Below are 14,844 nucleotides of genomic sequence, written 5' to 3' on the forward strand. Positions count from 1 at the left end.
GTTGTAATTGTCATGATTACAAATAAATAAATAATGTATATAAAAAAAACGCCCGATTAATCGGTATCGGCCTTTTTTGGCCCTCCAATAATCGGAATCGGCGTTGAAAAAAAAAAAATCAATATCGGTCGACCTATATTTGCCTCCAAAACATACGGTGATTTTGCAGAGAGCCACATCAATTTACAGAAATACTCATCATAAATGTTGATGAAAATACAAGTGTTAAGCATGGAACTTTAGATAAACTTCTCCTTAATGCAACCGCTGTGTCAGATTTCAAAAAACCACACCATGCAATAATTTGAGTACGGCGCTCACACACAAAAACATGCCATACAATATATCCGCCATGTTGGAGTCAACAATAGTCAGAAATAGTGAATATTTATAATGCTTACCTTTGATGATCTTCATCAGAATGCACTCCCAGGTATCCCAGTTCCACAATAAATGTTTGTTTTGTTCGATAAAGTCCATCCTTTATGTCCAAATACCTCCTTTTTGCTCGCACCTTCAGTTCACAAATCCAAATTCACGATGCGCAGGTCAGACGAAAACTTAAAAAATTCCATTACAGTTCGTAGAAACATGTCAAATGATGTATAGAATCAATCTTTAGGATGTTTTTATCATAAATCCGCAATAAAGTTTCAACCGGAGAAATCCTTTGTCTTCAGAAATGCAATGGAACTGAGCTACCTCTCACGTGAGCGCGCATGGCTGAGGCTCATGCCCTGCTGGCAGTCCTCTCACTCAATGAGCTCTTATTCATCCCTACTTCACAGTAGACGCCTCAAACAAGGTTCTGTTGACATCTAGTGGAAGCCTTAGGAAGTGCAAAATGACCCCACAGACACTGTAGTTTGGATAGGCAATCACTTTAAAAACTACAAACCACTTCCTGGTTGGATTTTTTTCTCAGGTTTTTGCCTGCCATATGAGTTCTGTTATACTCACAGACATCATTCAAACAGTTTTAGAAACTTCAGAGTGTTTTCTATCCAAATCTACTAATAATATGCATATCTTAGTTTCTGGCCGTGAGTAGCAGGCAGTTTACTCTGGGCACGTCAGTCATCCAAGCTACTCAATACTGCCACCATCCATAAGAAGTTAAGAGTGGACTCACCACTGGAGGGCATGTTGGTCATGAGGGTAAGGGAGTGCAGCACCAGACACCAGGTCCTCAGGGAGGTGTTGGGGTACCAGGCTAGCACCGACAGGAAACTGCTGATAGAGGCTGCATTGAAACACAGGAGAGACGAGACGTTTAACATATACATGTACACGTACCCATATGAAAAAAACTAAAAGTGAATGGTTTGAGAGTTAAACAGAAAAGGGAGTGGATTGAGAGATATAGGGTGACCTCTGACCTTGGTTGAGTGGGATGGTGGGCACTCTGCTGGCGTTGAACATGAAGATGTCAGATCCACTTTCCTCAGTGCCCCCAGAGCAAGAGTTGAGACTGAGGGTTAGCCACAGCTGCAGCAGAGACTCCAACTAAAGAAAAAAACATGTGAGCACTGAATCTACAAATCCACTCATCCAGGGTAACAAACATATTATTGAGAATGGTCCAGCTCTGTGGCGGGATGTGTAAAACTGAGCGATTTGCAACAAGTCAATCAAGTCTTCTGCAGTAGTAGAGACCCTTAGCTAAACAGTCTGTTGATGACTGACCTGCACGTGGTGCACCTGGAGCATGGAGAAGAGCTTGTTAAAGCAGGCACTCAGCATGGGGATGGAGGAGGCCTGTACCATTAGGCTGCTTCCTGGGGGGGAGCCCCCATGGAGCCCCCGCAGCAGAGAATCATCTGTCCCGTTGGATGCCTTGGACACTGGCGGGAGAGAGGGATACAGAAGGGTCAGCCATCTGATGTTTCGCCAGGCTTGAAATATTTTTCCAAGACTGAAGTGTCTATAAATCATTTGTTTCTTAGGTGTAGACCTGCGGGGGAGGTTGATGTGAGCGCCTGCAAGATGGAGTCTGCCTCCAGTGTGGCCATCATCTTGAGCATAAGCTCAGCCTGCTGCTCCAGCCCTACCTCCAGGCGGGCGTCCAGAGCTGCGGGAGAGGTCAAAGGTCAGGGTTATAAGGCGGAATATATTCCTTTACACACATGAAACATGCTAGATTGCAAAGACAAGCAGCGTTGTGGAGTCCTAGACGAGACTAAGCTTTGGAGATGATATCAGGATACAAAATGCACCTTCACCTTGTGACACAGAGATGGAGAGACTCTGAGACCCAGGCTTTTCGACAACAGCCGGGGGCTTGGACACAGCAATCCCTACTCCCCCTATGTAGGGGTTGTAACCGTAAGTGCCATAGTCAGCACCCCAGTAGTCATACCAGGTGCTGCTAATAGGCTGTAGGGGGAGAGAGAGACAAGAGAAACGCAAATGCAGTCATTCCTCTCAGATGCTAGGTACCTGTATAACATGACATGCACACTAACACTACATTCCTTCGCGTGCAACGGCAGAGTTTTTTTTTTTTTTCAGAAAGAAAAGTAAGAGTGAAGAGAATAACACTTTCCCAAGTTCGTTAGTTTGATTGATTGGGTCTACATACAGAAAATTGCTTTGAGACTCAAAAAGCCTGAGCCGAGTTCAATTGGGAAGTTTTATGGAGAAGTGAGGGTGCAGGGCTAAGGGGAGGTGGTGTTGGGGAGCGATTCAGTAACACTAACTTTGTATTACACACATTTAGAGCAGAAATTGAACACTATGGTTTGACGTTTGTAAAGCGACATCATTGATCAGTGGGGTTTATTTAAGTTAATGTACAGCTGATGTTTGTTTTGGGCTGAATCAATATGAGCCCCAGGGGTGATGCTATCAATAACTCAATATAAAATGCAAGAGAGCATTAAATAGAGAGAGAGATGGGAGTGGAATAGAAAACACGCAGTTGAAACATGCAAGTTACGTACCTTAAAGACTTTGGCGGCGAGGGGATCTTTTTCCAAATCAATATCTAAAGGATCAATATCAACATCCATGAGGTCTTGTAGCAAGTCAAAGTCAATGTCTTTATCTTTTTCCAAAGATGACAGAGGTGGAGCACCTTTGAATAACGAAAAGAGCTTTAATATTGCCAAGCAAGCACACTAAACCAGCAAACTCAGAGGCCTTCTTTTAGGAAATAAAATTGGTTGGCCCACTCTAGATCATCAAGCTCTGACAACTTTGGCAAAAATTCCGACTTGGTATAAATGCACAAAATATGTGCTTTTGTGTCGACAATTGACGATGTCAAGGGAATTTAGATGTGTGATAGTTTGAATTCAGTTACGCAATCTCAAGTCAGGATTTCTACCATGAATTATTGTAACTTTTGCACAAATTAAATAATAGTCTGAGGAAAATAACAACCACCCCTTAAAGCATTTTGATATCTACAGGCAATAAATCTACACTGTTTGAACTCAATATCCAAAAGGCAAACATATCAAAACAGTACATTCAGAATTAAACTGGTTAGAGAAGCTCTCAATACTCTCCTTTAAAATAAAACTGTCAGAACAGGAAGCCATACAAAATACAGAAAAAATACTGAGAATAAACATGCAGCTAGCTAAAACGGGAAAAAAGAAAAACAATTTAACACAAATGCATTCATCATAATAAAGTGAGGGGGTCCATGTGTAAAATGTGGTCGAGGACTGGCCTACCAACGCACTTTGGAAAACAGAGGAGGTCCCAGGAGTACCTGCGATGATATCCGGAGCCAGGGCCTCGTCAATGGTTTCCACGAGGGGGATGGGGGTGGGCTGGGCTAGGGAGTCGTCAGAGTCTATCCCTGCTGAGGACGATGCCCCTGCTTCCTCGCCCACCGCCCCCTCGTCCATACCATCCAGGGACCCTGGGGACAGCAGCTCTCCTAAGGAGAGGAGAGGGGACAGGAGAAGATTAGTGCTGTGAGAAATTAAACTAGAGACTGCTAGCATTGCAAATATTCACCATATCTATAATAGAATACCAGGTTTAGCTAAGAAAACAGAGTTCTTAAATGACGTGAAAATTGAACAGTGACTTGAATTGTAACAGCACCCCCTACCTGCCAGGATGTCCTGCAGCATGCAGGTGAGGGAGTACTGGGCCCAGGCCCCTCCCCAGGAGATGTCCCCCCTGTTGAAGTCTGTCCCGACCAGCAGCAGCAGCAGACGCTCCAGCTGGTGCTCCGACACCACCTCACACAGGTGGATAGTGGGCCTGGTGGCATTGGCTATCCTGGCCAAGACCTGAAAGGCCAAATCAGACATGTGATCAGCACAACTTTGTGACAATGTATGCATTTACATAGCGCCAACCCAATCCCAATTCAACGCAAAGAACACAAATCAAAGTCGCTGGCAGTGCATACCTTGCAGACGAACAGCAGGAGGTCTGCGTGACAGGTGAAGTCCATGGAGAGGAGGAAAAGGGACAGTTTCTGCACCACAGAGATGCAGCGCTCGTGGGCCAGTGTGAAGGGCAGAGGCTCCACCTCTGGGGCCTCTTTGGCGGCCGTGGCCTCTGTGTCCAGGGTGGAGCGGGGCCACTCAGCTGTACGCCTCAGACGGATCAGGTCCTTAAAGTGCTGCCATGGAGAGAGATAGGGGGGAGAGATGGAGAGAGCGAGAAATAGATGGAGGCAGATGTCAGGCAGCAGAAGTCAATTAATACACATGGTTTAATCTATCCCTATTACAACTAGCATACTTGTAACCTGTGTGAGTGTGTTGGTGCACACGCTATGCTAACTACATGTGTGCGGATCGGTCATAACTTGTTGAAAGGTGACCCAAAAACATATTTGATTTTACATTCTTGTGTTACCAAGATGAGAGAAAAATAATTATTTCATTCTTAGTCATTCGATTTCTATGGGAAAACCCGATTGCTATTCCAGCTTTCCTTTTCAGAGCTTCTGAAATCCTCACCTTGGATGTGGCCTGTTTCAGCTTGGCCTGCTCCACCAGCAGCTTGTATGAGGAGCCTTTGTTGCTCTGGATCTTCTCCTTCTCAATTTGCTCCACCAAAGCCTTCTGTTTTGCCTTCAATAGATTTAACTGCTACAATGAAAAGGACAGGATAAATAAACACCGCAAAGACCATCTATTACATGACAAGACTTCATACCATGCCAGTAGTAAGAGGGAGAACACAATACTGTGACTAACACAGATTTACGGGAGAGATTCACAACTCCCTGACGTTTTTCAGACGGAACGGACCTTGGATTTGGACACATTTACCTGTTTGTGGTGCACCAGCTGTTTGCGGATTTTGCGGGAGTACAGGCGGTCCAGGCTGCTGTTGCCTTTGGCTGAGCGGTTGGAGCTGGAGGACTGGAGGCTGTTATTTATAAAGCTCCACTGATTACCTTGATTCATTGGCGAGAGGTGGGAAAGAAAAGGCACGTTAGAGTTGGGTTTTTGGTTCCAAATCAACGTGCAATAATATTACCCTGTTAATATGATTCATGGTTCTCAAAACTGAATACTTTTCTTGTAATAAAACCTTTTTTATAGCTAGCCTCGCAGACAGAGTAGTAGGATAAAAGTAGTAGGCTGTTAGAAAATATTTTTAAAAAATAGTCAAAAAGCAGGGAATGGGGTAGACAAAACAAGAAATATGATCACTGTCGTGATTGCTTGGCCTCATAAGTCCTCAGCATCACATCTCATTGGAGAGCTACACCACCCTAGCCTACACTACGCTACCTGTGAAGGTGCGCTCCCTCTCCTTCCCTCCCAGGTGCTTCTTGCCTGCAGACGCCTCGTCCTCCACGCTGGCCACGTAGTCCAGCAGCCGCGACACAAGCATCACCACCCAGCTGATCATGGGGACGTCCAACACACCTGCCGCACACACAGACACACACTCATAGGTTGCTGGTTGAGTCCAGAGCCCTGGGAGCCCGGTGCTGGGGCCAGGGACCACCCCAGCCCCCCATCCCTGCTGCCAGCCCCAGCCCAGGGACCCGCCACCTCCGGCAAGCCCACCTTCAGTCCTGCGATGGGCAGCCGCCATAGGCTGCTGTAGGGGGGACAGCAGGCTGTCCAGCAGGTTAAGCAGCCCCTCCAGCACGCCGCTGTTGCTCAGGGATCTTTGGCCAATGCAGGACAGGAGCATGAAGACCCTGAGGGACGACACACAAAGGACCCGGTCAATCTCCACAACATGTAAACACATTTCAATAAGCCTGGGTGGGTGCTTCTGATATTAAGATAGGTAGGTGTTTGTTACATTCAAACACATACCTATCTTTATGGAAGTTAGAGAGGCATCCCAATGTCACCGGTCAATGGGCAGTAACCAGTTTGTGTTGTGAGGGGGAAGTGGGGACATAATGATTGTCCAAGGAGTGTGGTGCAATGAATCTAAAGGGAGTGCAGTGGATAGAGACAGCTCCTCAGCGCATAAAAGCCCACCTGTCCTGGGGGAAGATGAGCAGCTGCTCGGAGTTGTAGAGCTCCTGCAGGACGTTGGAGAGGAACTGGCCCCACCAGTGCTCCCCTCCACACAGCTGCACCAGCAGCAGGCCCGCGTGCAGACGGATCTTCGGCGTGCCGCTGATGCACAGGTGCTTGAAGAGCTCCTCGCAGGCCTGCGCGTGGAACGTGGTCTGCAGCACGGACGGGACTGCGTGCCCTAGAGGGGGAGGACAAGGAGAAAGTATGATATCAAGTGAAAAATAGCAGTCAAATGACAGCTAGGGAAAGATAAGTGGGAAGGAAACACAAAACGGAAGGGAAAGAAACAAGCTAAATAAATACTGTACAAGGGTGGAGATATCAACTGAGAGGGTACGTGACATAACGAGGAGGGAAACTGCAAGAGGGGTACAACAAAGTAAATCAAACAGCGTTCAACAGAAAAGTCCACAGTTCCTAGAAAAGGGCTTTCATGAGAAGACACTGGCCACTACACGGAAATCACAGGCCTTGAAAAAGAAACTCTTCACTTTGGAGAGAAAAGTGCAGACATTTTCCTTCCAATCAAGCCCTTAAAACCAGACATCTCAATCCACTATTCTGCAGACAGCGAGTGAGAGAACTACAGAGGGCTGGATATAATGAGGGAGTTTAAATGAAAGGCTCCATTCCACTGCTCTGAACAGGGCCATTTGGAATTCACGAAGGGTACAGAGACAGCGCAGGCATAAAGCCAGGAAACACCAGCAGCAAGGGGGTACTACTTTATTCTCTTTCATAAGATGGGACTCGTGAAACTGTATGATGAGCTGCTAGGGAGCGTCAGTAGTGATTTGACAGGTGAGAGAAGATTGCTAACCTTTCTTCACAGAACCATGGGCTTTCGGTTAACTTTGAAAAGTGAGTATATCTCAAAACTTTTTCAAAGACATCATACAGAATTGGTTGTGAGAATACGCATAGAAAACATTTTTAAAAATGTAGGCTATTTCATTTAAAAAGGCTAACAAGGGCGAGAAGACAAAAACTGCAAATAATTTATTCCTACATTTCTCGTGGCTTGAAAGAATTCATGCCTCAAGAAGGGGAAAATACATGTATTGAGGAGGTGTGACTCAGATCATTCTAAAGATACACTACCAATGTCCCCTAGAGATGTTGTTAGGAGAACAGACTATCAGGTAAAGAAGGATATTGGTTTGAGGCTAGGCCAACTTTAAAGTTCTCATTTACAATTGTGACCTGGCCAAGATAAAGCAAAGCAGTGACACATACAACAACACAGAGTTACACATGGATTTAAACAAACATACAGTCAATAATACAGTAGAAAAATAAGTCTATATACAAATGAGAGCAAATGAGGTGAGATAAGGGAGGTAAAGGCAAAAAAAGGCCATGGTGGCAAAGTAAATACAATAGAGCAAATAAAACACAGTAATGGTAGATATGTAGTGGAAGAAAGTGCAAAGTAGAAATAATGGGGTGCAAAGGAGCAAAATAAATAAATACAGTAGGGGAAGAGGTAGTTGTTTAGGCTAAATTATAGATGAGCTATGTACAGCTGCAGTGATCTGTGAGCTGCTCTGACAGCTGGTGCTTAAAGCAAGTGAGGGAGATAAGTGTTTCCAGTTTCAGAGATTTTTGTAGTTCGTTCCAGTCATTGGCAGCAGAGAACTGGAAGGAGAGACGGCCAAAGGAGGAATTGGCTTTGGGGGTGACCAGAGAGATATACCTGCTGGAGCGCGTGCTACAGGTGGGTGCTGCTATGGTGACCAGTGAGCGGAGATAAGGAGGGACTTTACCTAGCAGGGTCTTGTAGATGACCTGGAGCCAGTGGGTTTGGCGACGAGTATGAAGCGAGGGCCAGCCAACGAGAGCGTATAGGTCGCAGTGGTGGGTAGTATATGGGGCTTTGGTGACAAAACGGATGGCACTGTGATAGACTGCATCCAGTTTATTGAGTAGGGTATTGGAGGCTATTTTGTAAATTACATCGCCGAAGTCGAGGATCGGTAGGATGGTCAGTTTTACGAGGGTATGTTTGGCAGCATGAGTGAAGGATGCTTTGTTGCGAAATAGGAAGCCAATTCTAGATTCAACTTTGGATTGGAGATGTTTGATGTGAGTCTGGAAGGAGAGCTTACAGTCTAACCAGACTCCTAGGTATTTGTAGTTGTCCACATATTCTAAGTCAGAACCGTCCAGAGTAGTGATGCCGGACGGGCGGGCAGGAGCGGGCAGTGATCGGTTGAATAGCATGCATTTAGTTTTACTTGTGTTTAAGAGCAGTTGGAGGCCACGGAAGGAGAGTTGTATGGCATTGAAGCTCGTCTGGAGGGTTGTTAACACAGTGTCCAAAGAAGGGCCAGAAGTATACAGAATGGTATCGTCTGCGTAGAGGTGGATCAGAGACTCACCAGCAGCAAGAGCGACATCATTGATGTATACAGAGAAAAGAGTTGGTCCAAGAATTGAACCCTGTGGCACCGCCATAGAGACTGCCAGAGGTCCAGACAACAGGCCCTCCAATTTGACACACTAAACTCTATATGAGAAGTAGTTAGAGAACCAGGCGAGGCAATCATTTGAGAAACCAAGGCTACTGAGTCTGCAGATGAGGATGTGGTGATTGACAGAGTCGAAAGCCTTGGCCAGGTCAATGAATTCGGCAGCACAGTATTGTTTCTTATCGATGGCGGATACGATATCGTTTAGGACCTTGAGCGTGGCTGAGGTGCACCCATGACCAGCTCTGAAACCAGATTGCATAGCGGAGAAGGTGCGGTGGGATTCGAAATGGTCGGTAGTCTGTTTGTTGACTTGGCTTTCGAAGACCTTAGAAAGGCAGGGTAGGATAGATATAGGTCTGTAGCAGTTTGGGTCAAGAGTGTCCCCCCCTTTGAAGAGGGGGATGACCGCAGCTGCTTTCCAATCTTTGGGAATCTCAGACGACACGAAATAGAGGTTGAACAGGCTAGTAATAGGGGTTGCAACAATTTCGGCAGATCATTTTAGAAAGGAAGGGTCCAGATTGTCTAGCCCGGCTGATCTGTAGGGGTCCAGATTTTGCAGCTCTTTCAGAACATCAGCTGACTGGATTTGGGAGAAGGAGAAATGGGGAAGGCTTGGGAGAGTAGCTGTGGGGGGTGCAGTGCTGTTGACCGCGGTAGGAGTAGCCAGGTGGAAAGCATGGGCAGCCGTAGAAAAATGCTTATTGAAATTCTCAATTATAGTGGATTTATCGGAGGTGACAGAGTTTCCTATCCTCAGTGCAGTGGGCAGCTGGGAGGAGGTGCTCTTATTCTCCATGGACTTTACAGTGTCCCAGAACATTTTTGAGTTAGTGTTGCAGGAAGCAAATTTCTGCTTGAAAAAGCTAGCCTTGGCTTTTCTAACTGCCTGTGTATATTGGTTTCTAACTTCCCTGAAAAGTTGCATATCACGGGGGCTGTTCGATATATGGGACACAGTCAGAAAAGTAGATCCCATCCCTGATACAGACCCTGTGGCCCTCCCTAGACATCTCACCATTGTTAGAATGCAGAAGGCTGAGAAGTGTGTCCAGCAGGTAGCGGATGATGGTTCTCAGCTGCTCGGTGGATGAGCTCTGGATGAGCTCCCGGGGGTCGTAGGGCTCAGGCAGGATCTTGCGCCCGGCTCCCAGGGACACGCGGAGCCTCTGGACGGCATGGTGGGCCAAGTTGAGTTGTAGCTGCAGCTGGATACAGTCCTGATATGCAGAGAAGACGCGCGCGTCCTCCTCCACCGCCTTGTCGGGCTTCCGCAGGAAGTACTGGGCGTTGTTGGCACTGTTCAGAGGAGGCAGGTCGATGTTCTGGAGTAAGGTCTCCAGCCGGTGGCACCCCAGGTTGTACCTTAGGAAGAGGGCGAGCGCAAAAGAGACGTAGGAGTCAAATTTGCATCCTATATCCACAAAGCTTTAGTCCATCTCCATTGATGACAAAGCTTGTCTGTCTAGCAGATACTGCATAAACATACATGCCATAAAACTTAAATCAGAGTTAGCTAACTAGTAGAATAGTTTGGTATGCCTTCTGACCTGCACTGGATGTCCTCCTGCAAGGCCACCATCATGGCCAGGTGCTGGTCCAAGTCAGGTTGGCTGGCCGCGTCACTCTCTCCCCTCAGGGGGTCGTGCATCAGCTTCAGCTCGCTCTCCCAGGGCAGGATGTAGGTGTGGCCGTAGTAGAAGCCCAATGGGATCTTGGCCCGGGCATTGGTGCTGCCATAACGACCAATCACAGTGATCTGTTGGGTGAAGTGGGAGGGATGGAGAAGGGGATTAGGTTGTAGGGAAATAGCTGCTGTGGAACTTAGTAATTTTATCACAGAATGCTCATTGAGGAAAAAGATTGATAACGGCACAATTTCTTCAGCGCCCACAGAGTTCAGATACTTATTCGAAACCCGTGAATTAGAAAAGAAGACAAATGGAGGACAAAGATCTTGAGAGAAAATGCATCAATGCCACTGACTTTCATGAAGCGGCAGACAGGGGGCGGCAGAAGGTCGTGCAGGATGAGGGAGTGGGTGCTGATGTCCGTGGCAACCACTAGCCTGCGTCCGTCCACCTCCTCCCCCAGCGTCCAGATGTCGATGGACAGAGAGGCCAGGTCCCCACAGGTGGGGATCAGAGCGTCTGTCAGCAGCACGGGACGACCAAAGTCCAGTGTCACAAATCTCCGCGCTCCTGGGACAAGAGAGGAGGTATTTAGGTCACACAAGAGCTTACCAAAACAACATCCCAAATGAATCCCTATTTGCCATATAGGGCACAACTCATGAGACATACAGTACCAGTCAAAAGTTAAGACACACCTACTCATTCATGTTTTTTTGTTTTTTACAATTTTCTACATTGTTGATTTGTTTAACAGTTTGGTTCAACATCTATTTTATATTTGAGATTTTTCAAAGTAGCCACCCTTTGCCTTGACAGTTTTGTATACTCTTGGCACTCTCAAGCAGCTTCACCTGGAATGCTTATCCAACAGTATTGAAGGAATTCCCACATATGCTGACCACTTGTTGGCTGATTTTCCTTCACTGTGGTCCAACTCAGCCCAATTGGGTTGAGGTCAGGTGAATGTGGAGGCCAGGTCATCTGATGCAGCACTCCATCACTCCTCCTCCTTGGTCAATTGGCCCTTACACAGCCTGGAGGTGTCATTTAGAAGTGGTTTCTTAGCAGCAATTCGACCACGAAAGCCTGATTCACACAGTCTCCTCTGAACAGTTGATGTTGAGATCTGTCTGTTACTTGAACTCTGTGAAGCATTTATTTGGGCCGCAAATTGAGGTGCAGTTAACTCTAATGAACTTATCCTCTGCAGCAGAAGTAACTCTGGGTCTTCCATGGCTGTGGCGGTCCTCATGAGAGCCAGTTTCATCATAGCGCTTGATGGTTTTTGCGACTGCACTTGAAGAAACTTCTTAAAATCTTGCAGATTGACTGACCTTCATGTCTTAAAGTAATGATGGACTGTCGTTTCTCTTTGGGCTGTTCTTGCCATAATATGGGCTTGGTCTTTTACCAAATAGGGCTATCTGCTGTATACGACCCCTACTTTCTCACAACACAACTGATTGGCTCAAACGCATTAAGGAAATAAATTCCACAAATTAACTTTTAACAAGGCACACCTGTTAATTTGCAATGCAATTTGCAATGCAAGTGACTATCTCATGAAGCTGGTTGAGAGAATGTCAAGAGGGTGCAAAGCTGTCATCAAGGAAAAGGGTGACTACTTTTAACAATCTCAAATATAAAATATATTTTGATTTGTTTAACACTTTTTTGGTTACTTCCTGATTCATGTGTGTTATTTCATAATTTTGACTTATTCACGATTATTCTACCATGAGGAAAATAGCAAAAATAAAGAAAAACCCTTGAATGACTCCAAACTTTTGACTGCTACTCTATGTACAGTGAAGTCGGAAGATTACACACACCTTAGCTCTAAATACATTTAATCCTAGTAAAAACTCCCTGTCTTAGGTCAGTTAGGATCACCACTTTATTTTAAGAACGTGAAATGCCAGAATAATAGTAGAGAATAATAGTAGAGAATTATTTCAGCTTTATTTTTTTCATCACACTCCCAGTGGGTCAGAAGTTTACATACCAAATAATAATTGAGTGTAGCATTGCCTTTAACTTGGGTCAAACGTTTTGGGTAGCCTTCCACAAGCTTCCCACAATAAGTTGGGTGAATTTTGGCCCATTCCTTCTGACAGAGCTGGTGTAACGGAGTCAGGCTTGTAGGCCTCTTTGCTCGCACACACTTTTTCAGTTCTGCCCACAAATGTTTTCAGGTCAGGGCTTTGTGATGTCCACTCCAATACCTTGACTTTGTTGTCCTTAAGCCATTTTGCCACAAATTTGGAAGTATGCTTGGGGTCATTGTCCATTTGGAAGACCCATTTGCGACCAAGCTTTAACTTCCTGACTGATGTCTTGAGATGTTGCTTCAATATATCCACAAAATTTTCCTCCCTCATGATGCCATCTATTTTGTGAACCACCCTCCTGCAGCAAAGCACCCCCACAACATGATACTGCCACCCCTGTACTTCCCGGCTGGGATGGTGGATCTTCAGCTTGCAAGCCTCCCCCTTTTTCCTCCAAGCATAACGATGGTCATTATGGCCAAACAGTTCTATTTTTGTTTCATCAGACCACAGGACATTTCTCCAAAAAGTACAATCTTTGTCCCCATTTGCAGTTGCAAACCGTAGTCTGGCTTTTTTATGGCGGTTTTGGAGCAGTGGCTTCTTCCTTGCTGAGTGGCCTTTCAGGTTATGTCGATATACGACTCGTTTAACTGTGGATATAGATACTTTTGTACCTGTTTCCTCCAGCATCTCACAAGGTCCTTTGCTGTTGTTCTGGGATTGATTTGCACTTTTCGCACCAAAGTACTTTCATCTGTAGGAGACAGAACGCGTCTCCTTCCTGAGTGGCATGACGGCTGCGTGGTCTCATGGTGTTTATACTTGCGTACTATTGTTTGCACAGATGAACGTGGTACCTTCAGGCGTTTGGAAATTGCTCCCAAGGATGAACCAATATTTTTTCTGAGGTCTTGGCTGATTTCTTTTGATTTTCCCATGATGGCAAGCAAAGAGGCACCGAGTTTTAAGGTAGGCCTTGAAATACATCCACAGGTACACCTCCAATTGACTCAAATGATATCAATTAGCCTATCAGAAGCTTCTAAAGCCATGACATCATTTTCTGGAATTTTCCAAGCTGTTTAAAGGCACAGTCAACTTAGTGTATGTAAACTTCTGACCCACTGGAATTGTGATACAGTGAATTACAAGTGAAATAATCTGTCTGTAAACAATTGTTGGAAAAATTACTTGCGTCATGCACAAAGTAGATGTCCTAACCGACTTGCCAAAACTATAGTTTGTTAACAAGAAATTTGTTGAGTGGTTGAAAAACGAGTTAATGACTCCAACCTAAGTGTATGTAATCTTTCGACTTCAACTGTATGTGTATATATATATATGTATGTGTGTGTGTGTGTGTGCGTGCATATACACATCCACAAAAGTATATGGACACCCCTTCAAATTAGTGGATTCGGCTATTTCAGCCACATCCGTTGCTGACATGTCTATAAAATCGAGCAAACAGCCATGCGATCTCCATAGACAAACATTGGCAGTAGAATGGCCTCACTGAAGAGCTCAGTGACTTTCAACATGGCACCATCGTAGGATAACAAGTCAGTTCGTCAAATTCCTGCCCTGCTAGAGTTGCCCAGGTCAACTGTAAATGCTGTTATTGTGAAGTGGAAACGTCTAGGAGCAACAACGGCTCAACTGTAAAGTGGTAGACCACACAAGCTCACAGAACGGGACCGGCGAGTGCTGATGCTTGTAGTGTGTAAAAATCTGTCCTCACTACTGAGTTCCAAGCTGCCTCTGGAAGCAATGGCAGCACAATAACTGTACGTCGGGAGCTTCATGAAATGGGTTTCCATGGCCGAGCAGCCGCACAGAAGCCTAAGATCACCATGCGCAATGCCAAGCGTCGGCTGGAGTGGTGTAAAGCTAGTCGCCATTGAACTTTGGATCAGTGGAAACTCGTTCTCTGGCGTGACGAATCATGCTTCACCATCTGGCACTTTGACAGACGAATCTGGGTTTGGCGGATGCCAAGACAACACTACCTGCCCCAATGCATAGTGCCATCTGTAAAGTTTGGTGGAGGAGGAATAAAGGTTTGGGTTAGGCCCCTTAGTTCCAGTGAAGGGTAATCTTAGTGCTAAAGCATACAATGACATTCTAGAAGATTATCTGCTTCCAACTTTATGGCAACAGTTTGTGGAAGGCCCTTTCCTGTTTCAGCTTGACAATGCCCCTGTGCACAAAT

General features: G+C 45.7%; 1 protein-coding gene across 16 annotated transcripts in view; it reads right to left on the bottom strand.

Annotated features, from left to right (window-relative positions):
• birc6 (baculoviral IAP repeat containing 6) overlaps positions 1 to 14,844 on the bottom strand; it is a 156,419-nt gene that overhangs the window by 101,278 nt on the left and 40,297 nt on the right. For 8 of the 16 annotated variants that reach the window (XM_029752882.1, XM_029752879.1, XM_029752877.1 and 5 more), the window contains exons 27-43: positions 10,931 to 11,145; positions 10,495 to 10,703; positions 9,963 to 10,309; positions 6,429 to 6,648; positions 6,000 to 6,136; positions 5,718 to 5,855; positions 5,250 to 5,377; positions 4,935 to 5,066; positions 4,376 to 4,591; positions 4,070 to 4,253; positions 3,692 to 3,892; positions 2,943 to 3,076; positions 2,223 to 2,376; positions 1,955 to 2,071; positions 1,687 to 1,844; positions 1,380 to 1,506; positions 1,133 to 1,243 (exon numbers count right to left, since the gene is read on the bottom strand). In XM_029752882.1, coding sequence (XP_029608742.1) covers positions 1,133 to 1,243; positions 1,380 to 1,506; positions 1,687 to 1,844; positions 1,955 to 2,071; positions 2,223 to 2,376; positions 2,943 to 3,076; positions 3,692 to 3,892; positions 4,070 to 4,253; positions 4,376 to 4,591; positions 4,935 to 5,066; positions 5,250 to 5,377; positions 5,718 to 5,855; positions 6,000 to 6,136; positions 6,429 to 6,648; positions 9,963 to 10,309; positions 10,495 to 10,703; positions 10,931 to 11,145 — 2,928 coding nt within the window. The remainder of the gene's footprint in view (positions 1 to 1,132; positions 1,244 to 1,379; positions 1,507 to 1,686; positions 1,845 to 1,954; positions 2,072 to 2,222; positions 2,377 to 2,942; positions 3,077 to 3,691; positions 3,893 to 4,069; positions 4,254 to 4,375; positions 4,592 to 4,934; positions 5,067 to 5,249; positions 5,378 to 5,717; positions 5,856 to 5,999; positions 6,137 to 6,428; positions 6,649 to 9,962; positions 10,310 to 10,494; positions 10,704 to 10,930; positions 11,146 to 14,844) is intronic. The other 8 variants (XM_029752893.1, XM_029752891.1, XM_029752888.1 and 5 more) reach the window with 5 other exon arrangements.

The sequence above is a fragment of the Salmo trutta genome, chromosome 5 (assembly GCF_901001165.1).
Source record: "Salmo trutta chromosome 5, fSalTru1.1, whole genome shotgun sequence".
Classification (NCBI taxonomy): Eukaryota; Metazoa; Chordata; class Actinopteri; order Salmoniformes; family Salmonidae; genus Salmo; species Salmo trutta.